This window comes from Gobius niger (genome assembly GCF_951799975.1).
Source record: "Gobius niger genome assembly, chromosome: 18".
In the NCBI taxonomy this organism is placed as follows: domain Eukaryota; kingdom Metazoa; phylum Chordata; class Actinopteri; order Gobiiformes; family Gobiidae; genus Gobius; species Gobius niger.
The window spans coordinates 20,518,145-20,531,318 of record NC_136869.1 but is presented as its reverse complement, the minus strand read 5'-3'; the positions used below and the strand labels follow the sequence as shown (position 1 = coordinate 20,531,318).

The 13,174-nt window shown below is 46.3% G+C and overlaps 1 protein-coding gene across 1 annotated transcript in view; it reads right to left on the bottom strand.

The window, feature by feature from the left end:
• sspo (SCO-spondin) overlaps positions 1-13,174 on the bottom strand; it is an 80,225-nt gene that overhangs the window by 29,083 nt on the left and 37,968 nt on the right. The window contains exons 57-83 of the mRNA XM_079575880.1: positions 12,992-13,132; positions 12,759-12,923; positions 12,494-12,679; positions 12,286-12,408; positions 12,089-12,218; positions 11,881-12,006; positions 11,574-11,665; positions 10,703-10,891; positions 10,216-10,386; positions 9,439-9,694; positions 8,929-8,975; positions 8,681-8,851; positions 8,344-8,478; positions 7,934-8,070; positions 5,444-5,538; positions 5,313-5,362; positions 5,072-5,242; positions 4,592-4,762; positions 4,444-4,523; positions 4,059-4,228; positions 3,949-3,995; positions 3,432-3,632; positions 3,107-3,277; positions 2,443-2,643; positions 2,226-2,325; positions 434-654; positions 187-339 (exon numbers count right to left, since the gene is read on the bottom strand). Of these exons, the coding sequence (XP_079432006.1) occupies positions 187-339; positions 434-654; positions 2,226-2,325; positions 2,443-2,643; positions 3,107-3,277; positions 3,432-3,632; positions 3,949-3,995; positions 4,059-4,228; positions 4,444-4,523; positions 4,592-4,762; positions 5,072-5,242; positions 5,313-5,362; positions 5,444-5,538; positions 7,934-8,070; positions 8,344-8,478; positions 8,681-8,851; positions 8,929-8,975; positions 9,439-9,694; positions 10,216-10,386; positions 10,703-10,891; positions 11,574-11,665; positions 11,881-12,006; positions 12,089-12,218; positions 12,286-12,408; positions 12,494-12,679; positions 12,759-12,923; positions 12,992-13,132 (3,900 nt within the window). The remainder of the gene's footprint in view (positions 1-186; positions 340-433; positions 655-2,225; positions 2,326-2,442; positions 2,644-3,106; positions 3,278-3,431; positions 3,633-3,948; positions 3,996-4,058; positions 4,229-4,443; positions 4,524-4,591; positions 4,763-5,071; positions 5,243-5,312; positions 5,363-5,443; positions 5,539-7,933; positions 8,071-8,343; positions 8,479-8,680; positions 8,852-8,928; positions 8,976-9,438; positions 9,695-10,215; positions 10,387-10,702; positions 10,892-11,573; positions 11,666-11,880; positions 12,007-12,088; positions 12,219-12,285; positions 12,409-12,493; positions 12,680-12,758; positions 12,924-12,991; positions 13,133-13,174) is intronic.

Here is a 13,174-nt window from a genome sequence, read left to right as displayed (position 1 = left end):
TTTATTCAATGAACTATTTAATGCAACCCACTCACTTCACTGCAATAGTTTTTGTCTCTCCTGGTTGCAATATTTTCAAAGAACATGATCTACATGTTAGTTGTAAGACTGAGAAGTAAATACATGTGCCCCAAGGATAATCTGACTAAAGTTGTGCATAATCAAGGGCCTCCCACACAGACATACCCAGGCAGACGTGGGTGTTGCAGGTCTTGCTCTGGCGGCTCGGGCCGCTGCAGGGTGGAGACCTGCACAGACGGTAGCGAGACTGCTGCCCTCCGCCACAGCTCACAGTGCACTCCGACCACTGGGACCAGGCCAGCCAGGGGCCAAAGGAGTCTGCGGCCAAAAGGTTGAGATTAATAACACCCAGATAAATGGCAAGTACATATTTTTGTATTTTTGGAATAAGAAAAAAGAAAAAGAATGATACCAGTGCACGTGTGTATGTTGCACTCTGTCCGTTGCACAGCTACTCCCAGGCAGCCCCGCCCACCACTCTGAGGGACGGGGTTATTGCAGAGGCGTGTCCTGGACTTGACTCCGCTTCCACAGGACAGTGAGCACCCGGTCCAGGAGCTCCACTGTCCCCAGCCCCCGTCAACATGGCAACCAGGCACTGAGTCGCACAGCAGGACCCCGGACTCACACGAACTGAGAGTGAGGATGGAAGCAGTATTTTACAGTATTACAGTATTTAAAATATTGCTCAGCTAATATGACACTACATTCAAGTATCTGCATTGAGCCATCAACTGACTTTTATTTAAAGCAGGAGCCCCAAGCACTGACAAAGGGAGAATGGAGCTTTCGAAATTATGTGCCAACCATGAATCGTGTCCAAGGTTTCGACACAAAAAAATTGTGAAAACAGTGCTTCTTCTACCGGCACAAAAGACTATTATTTTATTTATTGATTTATTTTCATTGGTTTATTTGGTCGTGACAGTGCAAGTCACACCGGATTGAAGCCTTGAGCTAATTTCCATCTGTCATCCCCCATGCACACTCTCAAACACACTCTCATACATCCTGGCCTATTGTACATGTTTTTAGGGGTTGGGGAAACCGGAGTACCCGAAGGAAACCTACGCAGACACGGGGAGAACATGCAAACTCCACACAGAAAGGCCCCGTCCCTGGTAGGAATCGAACCCGGATCTTCTAGCTGTGAAGCACGAACGCTAACCGCTGCGCTACCGGTATTCAGCATTCAGCATTTAATAAAAATAATAATGCTATCACTTTTTAGGTTCGTTTTGCCAGACACTAAGGTTAGAGATGTTAAAGATCTTTTACCTTTACATGTTTCAGCCGCCATCTGCAGGCCGTCATCAGAAGTATCACCGGCGTGCGGTGACGTGTCACTTATCAGCTGTTCTTACTTCCGAGGCGTGACCAGTCTGACGGTCCCAACAGGTCTGACAGACTGGTCACGCCCCCTGCCGCCCGGTGGATTCAGGGCGACAGAGGGCGTAATCATTGGAGGAGGGTGTCCCAGGTGTGAGACAGGAGAAACGCTCTGTTTCCTGATTTCTATGGCTTCTTTTATCCAGCGTTTGAATTTATTGGTTTCCGATCCAATGACCCGAGCCTCGTCCCAGTCCATGATGTGGTTGTTTCTTTTGCAGTGGTCCGAAATAGCCGATTTTAAATTCTCCTGTTCTGCCTTTTCTTTTTTTGTAAGTGACACGTCACCGCACGCCGGTGATACTTCTGATGACGGCCTGCAGATGGCGGCTGAAACATGTAAAGGTAAAAGATCTTTAACATCTCTAACCTTAGTGTCTGGCAAAACAAACCTAAAAAGTGATACTAGAATACAAGTAGACACAATGAACGTTACGAAGTTGATAATAATAATGATTCGGTTTTATATAGCGCTTTTCTGGACACTCAAAGACGCTTTACATTGCATTATTCATTCACTCCATACCTGGTGGTGGTAAGCTACTATTGTAGCCACAGCTGCCCTGGGGTAGACTGACGGAAGCGAGGCAACCAGTCTGCGCCATCGGCCCCTCCGACCACCACCAACCACTCACTCACGCATTACATTCGCTAGGCTTCCTGGTGTTACTAAACGGTCTCCCATCCGAGTAGTACCGACCAGGCCCTTCCCTGCTTAGCTTCCAAGGTCTGACGGGATTGGGCATCGCAAACGCGGTATGACCACATACTTGACCACATTTGAACTGTAATAACATGTGCAGATCTGTTCGTACCAGTTTTTACAGTCAGTATTGACACTCTCTCCTGGATTCGCAAACTGCCAGTCGAAGCCTCCAGGCCACACCCATGAAGTGTTACTAGACTCGAGACCTCCTGCAAAGACACATGTTGTTACTCTCTTACTCTCTACAGGGGTTTAGTAAGATAGGTGTGGAAAGGAAACAATCCTGGATGACAGAGAGCCTACACACATACTATAGAAGTACCGACCAGAGGCAGAGCTGTTGTGGAACTTGCAGCGACACTCCTGTCTGTCCACACACACTCCGTCCTGCAGAAGCATGCCTCCCGGACACCCACAGGTCAGGCTGCACCCTGGGGTGTCCAAGCACTCTGTGTCTCCATGGAGGTCTGAGCAAGAGCGAGGACAGGGCTTCCCACACCGCCAGTCCACCTGCCCCCCACCACATTCTGACAGCAAACAGAGAAATATGGATCAATGATAAGCAAGTAATGCTCCTGGAAAGAAAATCACAGACACATGGGATTAAACCAATCACAGGGAACTGTGAATTCTCAGAGGAAGCATAAAAATAAACGTACTGAGAGCATGAATTATGATGTACATTTACATATACATACAGAATATAATACAGAATAAAAGCCATAAAGAGCTTCTTTGAGCATGCTTGCTTAACACCCAGGTACACCCAGTTAGAAGCTATGATATTTTACAAAAAAAGTGTGTACTTTGTTCACAACTTAATTATTTGTCGTCACATAGATTGACATATTGAAGTCAGAAAGCTAGTGTAAAAGTGTAGAAAGTCTTTAGAACAGAGCTATAGGTTGGAGACCCCCGTCTTAAACAAACAACATTATCAGTCATACAGCCACTAGCCAGACCACAACTGTATTTCAACACAATGCTGACCTAAACATGTTGTGAAGTTGTTATTGCAGCCCTGGCTCTGCCTGCTCTCCCCCACACAGGGCAGACCTCCGAACCTGGCGGGGGGGCTGTTACACTCCCGTGTACGTGTGGAGGCGCCCGCACAACCATCACATTCTGACCAGGCTGACCACTGGCTCCACGACCCATGGACTGCAGACAGAGACATCTCAGTAGTTAGTTGAGTGCCTTTACTTGCTATTCACCAACTTTAAAAAATACAACAACAACAACCACTAAAGTAAACTAAAACGTCTTGTGTGCATCTAGTTGTGTCCTCTTCCCCTGACCAGGATGAAAGCCTCACCCGGACAGAAGCTGATGACGGGGCAGGGCTGTCTCTGGATCTGTACCCCCACCCCACTGTGCACCTCCTGTTCTCCGAGACAGGCAGCCCCTCCCTCTTTGGGTTCAGGACAACCGCAGCTCCTGTAGCGGGACACTGACTCGGCCCCACATGTCCGGGAGCAGGGGGTCCACTCCGACCACTCGCACCAACCGCCGTTCACTTAGAACATCAAGGGCAAAATTAATCTATTATACAACTGGAATTTTTAGAGCCATTATTATATTATTATGCAACATTGTGATTTACATCCACATCGGTAAATCATCCTTTATATCAACTCAGATGAAAAAAGATGTTTCTCATTTTTAGTCAAAGATTAAGTGCTGGCAGCAGTGGAGATATAAACCTAAACATTTTCGTCCCTTCAGAGAGACAGCTAAAAAGTATTTGTGGAATGGAACAAAATAGCGTCTCCAGGTATATTTTTGGGGTGTGTTAAAAAAGTGGACTCAAAAAAAAAACAGCAGAAAGTTACCAGGGCAGGGTCCTCTTGTGCAGTTAAGCTTTCCTTCTTCACATGTGCTGAAATGAAAATGGATATTTTTGTAATCATTGACAATAATTAGTATTGTATTCATCTCTCACCAGTTGTTACAGCCATCAGCAGCTACAGTGGTCTCTCCCAGCTCCAGGCGCTGTCCAGTGCTGATGTCCAGGCATGGGCACTCCTCGTGCTCCACACAGACTGTCCCATTTACAGACAGCACCTTCCCCTCAGTGCAGTAACACCCAGGCTCACAACGCCAGTCACAATGCTAACAACAACAAATACAATCTTGTCAATCTGGGATTCAACACATGGACAAGATTAAATGCACTTTAAAGCTACTTCTTATTCAATTGCTCATTCTTTATCATTGTAGCAAGATAATGCTGACAGGTCAATGTCTTGTAACTTAAGAAAAGTGCTGAAATGATTGTATTCTGTAAAGTATATACTGTAGACATGACTACTATTGTGTGGTCTTACTGCCAGGTCATCGCAGGAGCGTGGGCATGAAGGTCCACAGCTGCTGAAGACTGTCCCTGGGACCTCAGAGCATGGGGCCACTACAGAAAGATATTTTCAGAGATGTTTCAGAGCTTCAAAGTGTCAGAGCTCCAACCTTCAGACTCACCCGGGCAGTGCAGCGTGTTGCAGGCTGCCACCTCCGTGCCCAGCCCCTCACAGTAGTTGCCCTCTCCTTCAGGAGCTGGGCTGTCGCACTCTCGTCTGCGGCTCATCACTCCACCCCCGCACGACTTGGAACACTCTGTCCAGTTAGTCCACTGACTCCACCCACCATCTCCTGGACACACATTATTATCAAAATGATGACATTCAGTATATTTACAGGCATTAGTACGGCTCAAGGCTCAAGAAGTTATACCAGCAGAGTCAAGCCTATGACACTCCAGACGACCAATCAGAACCTATATATCCTGACATCATCCCAGATATACCGTGTATAGCATATTTAGACTTTGCTCAGTCTACATTGCGTTGAACTTTGGATTGTTCTCACTTTTCATGGACGCCGTTGTTTTCACTATAATTTAGTTGACTTCTCTCCTTATGTAAGGTATGGATTGACTCCTGTATTGACACTTCGACTCACGATCACACGGGGCCATGACGCAGACTTGGTCCTCTCGGTGTGGGCCCTCACAGGGAGGGCTGCTGGCCGAGCGCAGGGGCCTGGAACAGAAGCGGTACCGGGACTGTAGCCCTGCTCCACAAGACACCGAGCACTGGCCCCAAGGAGTCCACTGTGACCACTGCCCATCAGCTGCAACACAAACACAGCATCAGACTCAGGACTTTTTTGTGGGATTCAACCAAAAGGTTTTGTTTCTCACCATCGCAGTTGAGCTGAGAGCAGTTCATTAGCCTTCCATCTTCACATGTACTGGAAGGAGAAAATACATAATATATCAGAAATCTGCCATATACACTGGTAATTGTGAGTTTAATTAGATTTTGAAAATACCAGTTGTTGCAGTCCACAGAAACAGTGTCTCCTGGGTAATACCGCTTCCCATTGACATCACAGAGACACTTTGACTTCAGTACACACACGTCGTCCTGACAAAGATGGTGGGAAAAGTGTTTTCTTCATTTCAGTACACATGCACAGACCTAGAGCTGACATTTTTTACACCGGTCACTAACGACATAGTGGACGATGTTATCTCTGGTCTGAGCTCTAGTACCTGCTGCCTGGACGAACTACCAACTAGATTTTTAAAGTCTGTGCTGAGCAGTTTATCACAACAACTCATATCAAGTGTCTAGTTAACACCTCCCTCCAGACTGGCGTTTTTCCAAAGGCCCTAAAAACAGCTGTCATTAAGCCACTGCTGAAGAAGAGTGGTCTTGAGAGAACAGAGATGCACAATTATTGGCCTATATCAAATCTGCCCTTTACAGGAAAAGTCTTGGAGAAAGTGGTTTACAGCCAGCTTACGGACTTTCTTTTTGTAAATAATGTTTTTGACGTGTTCTGGGAAGGCTCTCGAGTGGATCCTACCTCGAGGAACGAACTTACTATGTCGCCATCGGAAACTGTGTCTCAGACCTAATGGCATTGACCTGTGGGGTTCCCCAGGGCTCGATTCTGGGGCCCCTCTTGTTCAATTTGTACATGCTTCTGCTAGGTCAATTAATATCCAGTAACAATGTATCGTATCACAATTACGCAGACGATACTCAGTCCTATGTGTCATTGACAGCGGGTGAACATAGGCCTGTAGATTCACTGTGTCATTGTATCAAACAGATTAGTTTGTGGATGCTTACTCCAGCTGAATACAGACAAAACTGAGATCTGAGATTGTCTTTGGCCCACAAAAACACATTGGGCCAGATCTTGTGGCGGCGCACGGGGCGGCACAGGCTCTTGGCGAATTATTTTCCGAGTGGCGGCGCTATATGTGCCATTCGCCTCCGCCACCTGTGAGGGGGCGTCACAAGAGGAGGTGACTGCACTGATGGAAACACGGCTGACATTCACTTCCTCGTTTACATTGCGCTGTCTTGCGTTCTTTCTTAACTTTATTTACCCCATCATGAGCTAAACCATGTTCACGTCTCGAGAGAAAAAGAGCTATAGCGTCCGCTGTGGCGCGGATCGGCAGCGCTCGGCGTGAACGCGAAGCAAAACAAAAGCACATGTTCACCCCACACAACCACTCTCCTGGACGCGGAGTCGATCTGGTTGGAGGAAAATGTGTGCGTCTCCACCCACGTAAATGCGCTAAGTCTGGAGTGGCAAGATCACAAAGTGCGCTCCGACTGAGCGCAAAATGTCACGCTATCGTCTCCGTTTTGATGCACAAGATCGGGCCCCTAGAGGTTGTCATTGGTCATCTTGAAGCTCTTTCACTGGGACTCAAAAGTCAAGTTAGAAATCTTGGGGTAATCATGGACTCAGACCTGAATTTTAACAGTAATATTAAGTCCATCACATCAGCGGCCTATTACCACCTAAAAACATTGCCAAAAAAAAAACATAGTGTCCAAACCAGACTTGGAGAGACTAATTCATGCTTTTGTCTCTAGCCGGTTAGACTATTGTAACGGCCTGTTCACTGGCCTCTCTAAACGAGCTGTTAGACAACTGCAGTACATTCAAAATGCTGCGGCTCGAGTCCTGACCAAAAGCAGGAAATACGTCCAGTGCTCCGGTCTCTGCACAGGCTTCCTGTTGCTCAGAGAATAGAGTTTAAAACAGCCCTGCTTGTGTATAAGTCCCTTCATTGTCAAGCACCAAAGTACATCTCTGACATGTTACAGCTGTATGACCCACCTCGGGCCCTGAGAACTTCAGGGAGGGGTCTCCTGGTGGTTCCCAGAGTCAATAATAAACACAGTGAGGCTGCATTTCAGGTTCATGCAGCAAAAGTCTGTTACAGCCTCAGTGAGGATCTGAGACAGGCCTCAACCTTGAGTATTTTTAAGTCCAGGCTGAAAGGACACTTTTTTACTGCTGCCAATGGAGATTGATTGTTTGTTTGTTTGTTTTGTTTTTGTTTTTAAATGTAATTGTAACAAATGATTTGTTTAATTGATTTTTATTGTGTTTTTAATGTTTTTTTATTGTATTTTTACTGTGTTTGGTGTTATTGTGAGGCACATTGAGTTGTCATGTACATGAAATGTTCCATACAAATAAACTTGCCTTGCCTTGCCTTGCCTTGCATTCACATTTCCCATGAGCTACTACACAAAATAAACATGTCAGAGAGCTAATGCTTTACGTAAGATCAGCCTGGACGGTTAGGAGCCAATATTAAACTAATATAAAACATATTCAAAACATTTGTGCCAAAGAAAAAAATAATCTTTTGAATGTGACTTGATACAAATGTCCTGTTTTGCCAAGGAAAATAATCACATTTTGGGAGCTTCTTGGACATTCAATGCATGTCAGTGAACTGGATGTAAATGAAAGTCTAACATAGATATTTTCGTGACCCACCTGCTGGACAGACCCAGGGGAACACTGGCAGCCCGGAGTGCAGTTCCTGCTCAGGTCCATGAGCAGGTCAGAACAGGACACTGGTCCACTCACACACTGCTTCCACTGCTGCCCAGGAGGACAGGCTCTGTCCACACCTGACAGTACAAGACCAGGATGAGCTTCATACTGAAAACCTGTTATTATTCTCATAAAATTACTTATTAGAAAGGACCATGCCAACACGGTGTGGACGAGAATTTTTTTTTTTAACTAGATGTGATAAGAACAGAACATTTGAGAAGCGGTGAGGATTAGCTTGGATGTGCTGGGGACATGATTAAGGCATGTCCAAGCTCCTAAGTGGTGAAACCTTGTTAGCCCCATTTAATTACTCATTTACTACAAACTTGATGGATGACTTAGTGTACCACAGGGTTGCAGGTTGCAGGCACTGAACTGTTGGGCAGTGCCATGAGTGCGGATAGGCCCTCGGGTCCTGCTCCTGTATCCTCCTCCACAAGTCACTGAGCACTGTGACCATGCACTCCACGGCTCCTTCAAACCTGCAACAAAAAGACCATTTTATACTTAGTTGTATGTCATTCTCCAGTGTATTACAAATCCAGCTCGTTGTGTGTGAGTAAGGAATTTAACTGGAAGTAAAGCCACAAGGATGTGGGTTGTTCAGGATTTAATCTGAACAACCTAAAGGGAAGTGCACCACTGAAAACATTGCATAATATATCATAACAGAGTGATCCTCACCAAAGCAGGGCTCTATACTGCAGGTGTCGATGCCCACTCTATCTCCCTGACATGGGCGACCACCGTACGCTGCAGGAGGGTTGGTCCCAGAGCGATAGCGTCTCCTGACACCGACATCACAGCTCCGGCTACACGAGCTCCACTGAGTCCAGCTGCTCCAGCCACAGTCCACTGGTGAGAGCAAAACCGGTCAGCTCTTCAAACTAGACCAATAAAGGCAAGTCTGACTAATGAGTAAAAATACTTACCAGGGCATTGAGCGGTCCCGCACTGCACTTCTCCATTCTTACATGTGCTAGACCACAGGGAAAAACATGTACAGTGAATGTTTTGTGCACATTTTTTTGGAGACCTCAGCATTGATATTGTTCATTTTTACAACTTGAAAAAAAAGTGTATCGATGGGAGAGCCAATTTATGAGTGGGAATTATGTTGGTCAGGATTTTGACTTCTGCTGGAACACCCTCTGCAGGAAGCAGAAGGAATTAGAAAATACATGGTTTAATTATTAGCTTTGGCATGACAGCAAACAATGGCGCTGTATAAACAGTTTGAGAGCAAAAATACTCAGATTGGGTCTGGTGAGACAGTTGCAAAATGCTGGAAATCTAAAACAGCACTTTGTGCTGTCCTTTTTTAAATGGTATAACTCAATTTTGCATGAATGAAGGAACTGTATGTTGCTGATGAGGGTATAACGCAATAACAGTCTCCTTGTGGTGTAAAAACAATGCTAAAGTCTATCCAAACAAAATACCAGTTGTTGCAGTTATCATAGGGAAGTGTAGCTCCAGGAGGGTAAAGCTCCCCCTGGTGGTAACAGGGGCAGTGGGTTAAAGGCACACAGGTTCCATTGTAGAGGTAGAAGCCCACGGCACAGTAACAGCCGTCATAACAGGTGGTGGCGCACTCCACCTCAGCAGAAGTCATGTCCAGACAGACCCGCGGACAGGCCCCTCCCTGAGCCTCACACTCTGCCGTGGTCAGGTACACCATGCCCTTTGGACAAACACCTGAGGACAACAACACACACATTCTCAATCTGCACACACATATAAAACATTTTAGCTACATATATGGAGGTTTCATCTTCAATATAAAGGTGAACTAGAAGAACTTTCCTCAAAACCTCTGAATATGAGAACTACAACTGAGAACTACTGTGCTTTAAACTATTTCGGATATTTCTGCCCCAGTATTTAATTGGTATTATAATTAATGTATCTTCTCCAGATACTAGTCTGAATAGTGTAGCGGTTACAAGTCATAGCAGAGAGTGCTAGTCTCACACAGTGCAAAGCAAACCCACGGCGCTAAGTTGTAGCGCAGGTCATTTGATCAATATTAGAAGCACAAAGGAGCTTTTAGGGTCACAATGTTCTGGAATAAGTCAGTGCATGGCCCACATTTTGAGAGCAGAAACTCCTCCTGGCATGTCATTAGCGAGGGGATAACTGAATTATCTGACTCATAAAATATGAGCTTGACTATTAGGCCTATTGCCCATAAACATTTTTTTTACTGCTGCCAGTACCTGAGCAGGGATGGGCGTTGCAGTCTCTGGTCTGGATGTGTGGGCCTGGACAGCTCTGTCCCCCATACTGCGCTGGTGGAGAATTACACAACCTCTCTCTGGTCTGGACTCCAGAATCACACTCAGAGGAACACTGAGACCACGGAGACCACACTGACCAGCCGCCATTCACTGCAAACACACAAACCATAGTTGGCAGGCAAGCCAATTGCAATTGCTGCCCCACGTTATTCCTTAAGTGACACAGCTTTCTATGCCCTGGTATAGAAAATGCATTTCAAGAGATCTGAAATAAGGGTATTTCTGGAAACAGTAAAAATCAGGAAGACTTTATTCTCTGCCTCTTTGTTAGGTTATGTCACATGTTAACCTCGCAATCATCTTCCTTCATGCCATTACAGCTTTGTGCATCCTCCCCATCTTGTTTTCATCAAAAACGTCTAGGCCTCTGATAAATCTGTAGATCTCTCTCTTCAGTCTCCAGTACCTGGGCAACGGAGAGTGTTGCAGGGCTCCTGTTCCTCACTGTCCCCCTGGCAGGTGGTCTGGGTGGGGTTCAGAGGGTCTCTCGTGTGGTTACAGCTGCGGAATCTCCGTCTGATCCCCACATCGTCCACATGGCTGAAGCAGGTCTTACTGCAGTCTGACCAGGATGTCCACTCCCCATCCGAAACACCTGAGCACAGAGGCTGTATTTACCTACTTAAGTTTACTTATATTTGAAAAAATCATTATCTTGGTTTGATTCCACACAGAAAGTCTTTTTGTGTGGAGTTTGCATGTTCTCCCTGCGTCTACATAGGTTTCCTCCGGTCTCCCCACCACAAAAATGTGTACAAAAGGTTCCCCCCTGGGGCAAGTACACCCATGATAAAGACTTTCTTAATCTCAGTGGGTTAATTACAGATGAAATAAATAAACATTTGGAGCATTTTGATTTTGATGACATTGCCCATTAAAATAGCTGTAAATGAAAGCATTGTACGGTCTTTCATTCCTGGTCCAGGGAGCAAGATGTGACTGAAACATGCAAAGCTGTTCACATGGCAATGATGGATAATAGTTTAAACGTAAGTTACTGTGTATGGCTATTTATATGCTACTTATGTGGTTCAATTTCAGTTTTTGTACTTTCTTCTTTTTTTCTTTCTTTTACAAAATAGCTTTACTTTACCTCTGTATTAATTTTCAGGATTTCTTCTCATTTCAACTTGATTAATCGTTATTCTGACTTTTAAGTACCAGTAACAATATTCTGGTCATTAAACAGGAAATAAAAGCTATTGAGTCCAAATCTGATTGCTTTTAACGCACGGTTTCCCACAGAAGAATGAATCTAAAATGCTACAGTGTGGTACCATTGACACAGGGGCTGAAGCAGCGGCGGGCCTGGGTAGAGTCTCCGGGACAGGGCTGGACTTGGGTCGCTCCTGCTGGGACCACTGAGGACCTATGAACACATAGGACACAACCGCGCAGTTATGCTACTTGGACAGTCCTTTATAGTCGTCACACAGGGATGAACCCATACATCAACTTCAACGCGAAATGACACCTAATAGACCTAAACTGTGTTGTACAATTAATTTACAAAAATGCCAATCAAACTCCACAAGGCATTTAATTTCACCAAAGAAAACAAATTCCACCTATAATTGGCTCTACCTGTAGCGCTGCTGGAGCCCCAAACCACAGGTAACGCCGCACGGTGTCCATGACGACCAGGCTGACCAATGACATTTCGGGACACAGCTGCTGGAGTTACAGGTGACACGCCCTTCTCTGCATACACTAAAGAGAACCACCTTTATAGGTCAATTACATAGGAATAAAAATAAATAAAGTGAGATTGGTTGATTGTTGAGTGTCGGACCATGTTTGACAGTTGTCCCTCCTGAGGACCTGTCCTTCCTGTAGACTCTGGTTGCCCAACACACAGCCGCACTGAGCAGAGGTCACACACCGGCCATTCAGAAGGTACAGGCCCGGGGGGCAGCGGCACCCTGCGCAAGTCACATGCTTTATGTTATATGAAGAGTTTTATGAAGAGAAAACCTGCAGAATGTTTACCTGCGACACACGCTCTGGTGCAGTTGCTGGTCGGGCTCAGATGTGAACAAGTGGGAGGACAGGGTTTGACCTTTCCTTTCTGACAGTCTGTCTCGGTGACCAGCACCATGTCGTTCACACAGCCTAAAAAGCCAGGCAGCGGGGAAGATAAAAGCTCAGTAAACATTCTGGCCATTACACTCCAGGCCCTGCTTTTGTGTGCGGTCACCTGTCTGCGTGCCCACGTCCTTGGTGCAGGGCTGGTTGTTGCAACTCTGGCTCTGCTGGCTCATGCCTTCACAGTCCTGGCCTCCGTTCTTTGGAGGAGAGCAGCTTCTGTTCCTGTTCCTGAGGCCCCCTCCACACTCCACATCACAGTCTGACCAGGATGTCCAGGTCGACCAGTGACCGTCCACTGTAAAACACCACAGTAACACCAGCGCCCAGTCAGGACATGGACAGAGAACAAGTGTGTGTTGAACAGGGAGCTAGACCTGGGCAGGCGCGGGGAAAGCAGGCACGGCTGTCAAACTGTGCCCCTCCACAAGCTCCTCCGGGCAGGGCCTCTCTCAGGATGTCCCTCTGTCTGAACAGAGAGCCCAGGCCACAGGACACACTGCACTGGCTCCAGGCGGTCCACGGAGACATGATGCAGTCCACTACAGGGAAGAACAAGGATACATCAGCGTGCACTTACACTTTATTTAAGCAGTGTCACTGAGCATACCGCAGTCCTTCTCATCAGAGCCGTCCACACAGTCCTGCTGTAGGTCACAGCGACGGTCCAGGTGCACACACTCCCCACTGCCACATGAGAACTGCTTTGGAGAGCACAGGCTGGGCACCCTGGGAGTCACTGGAGGACTTGCTGTGGTTCCAGGGGACAAAAAAAGACAGATTAAATTTCTCC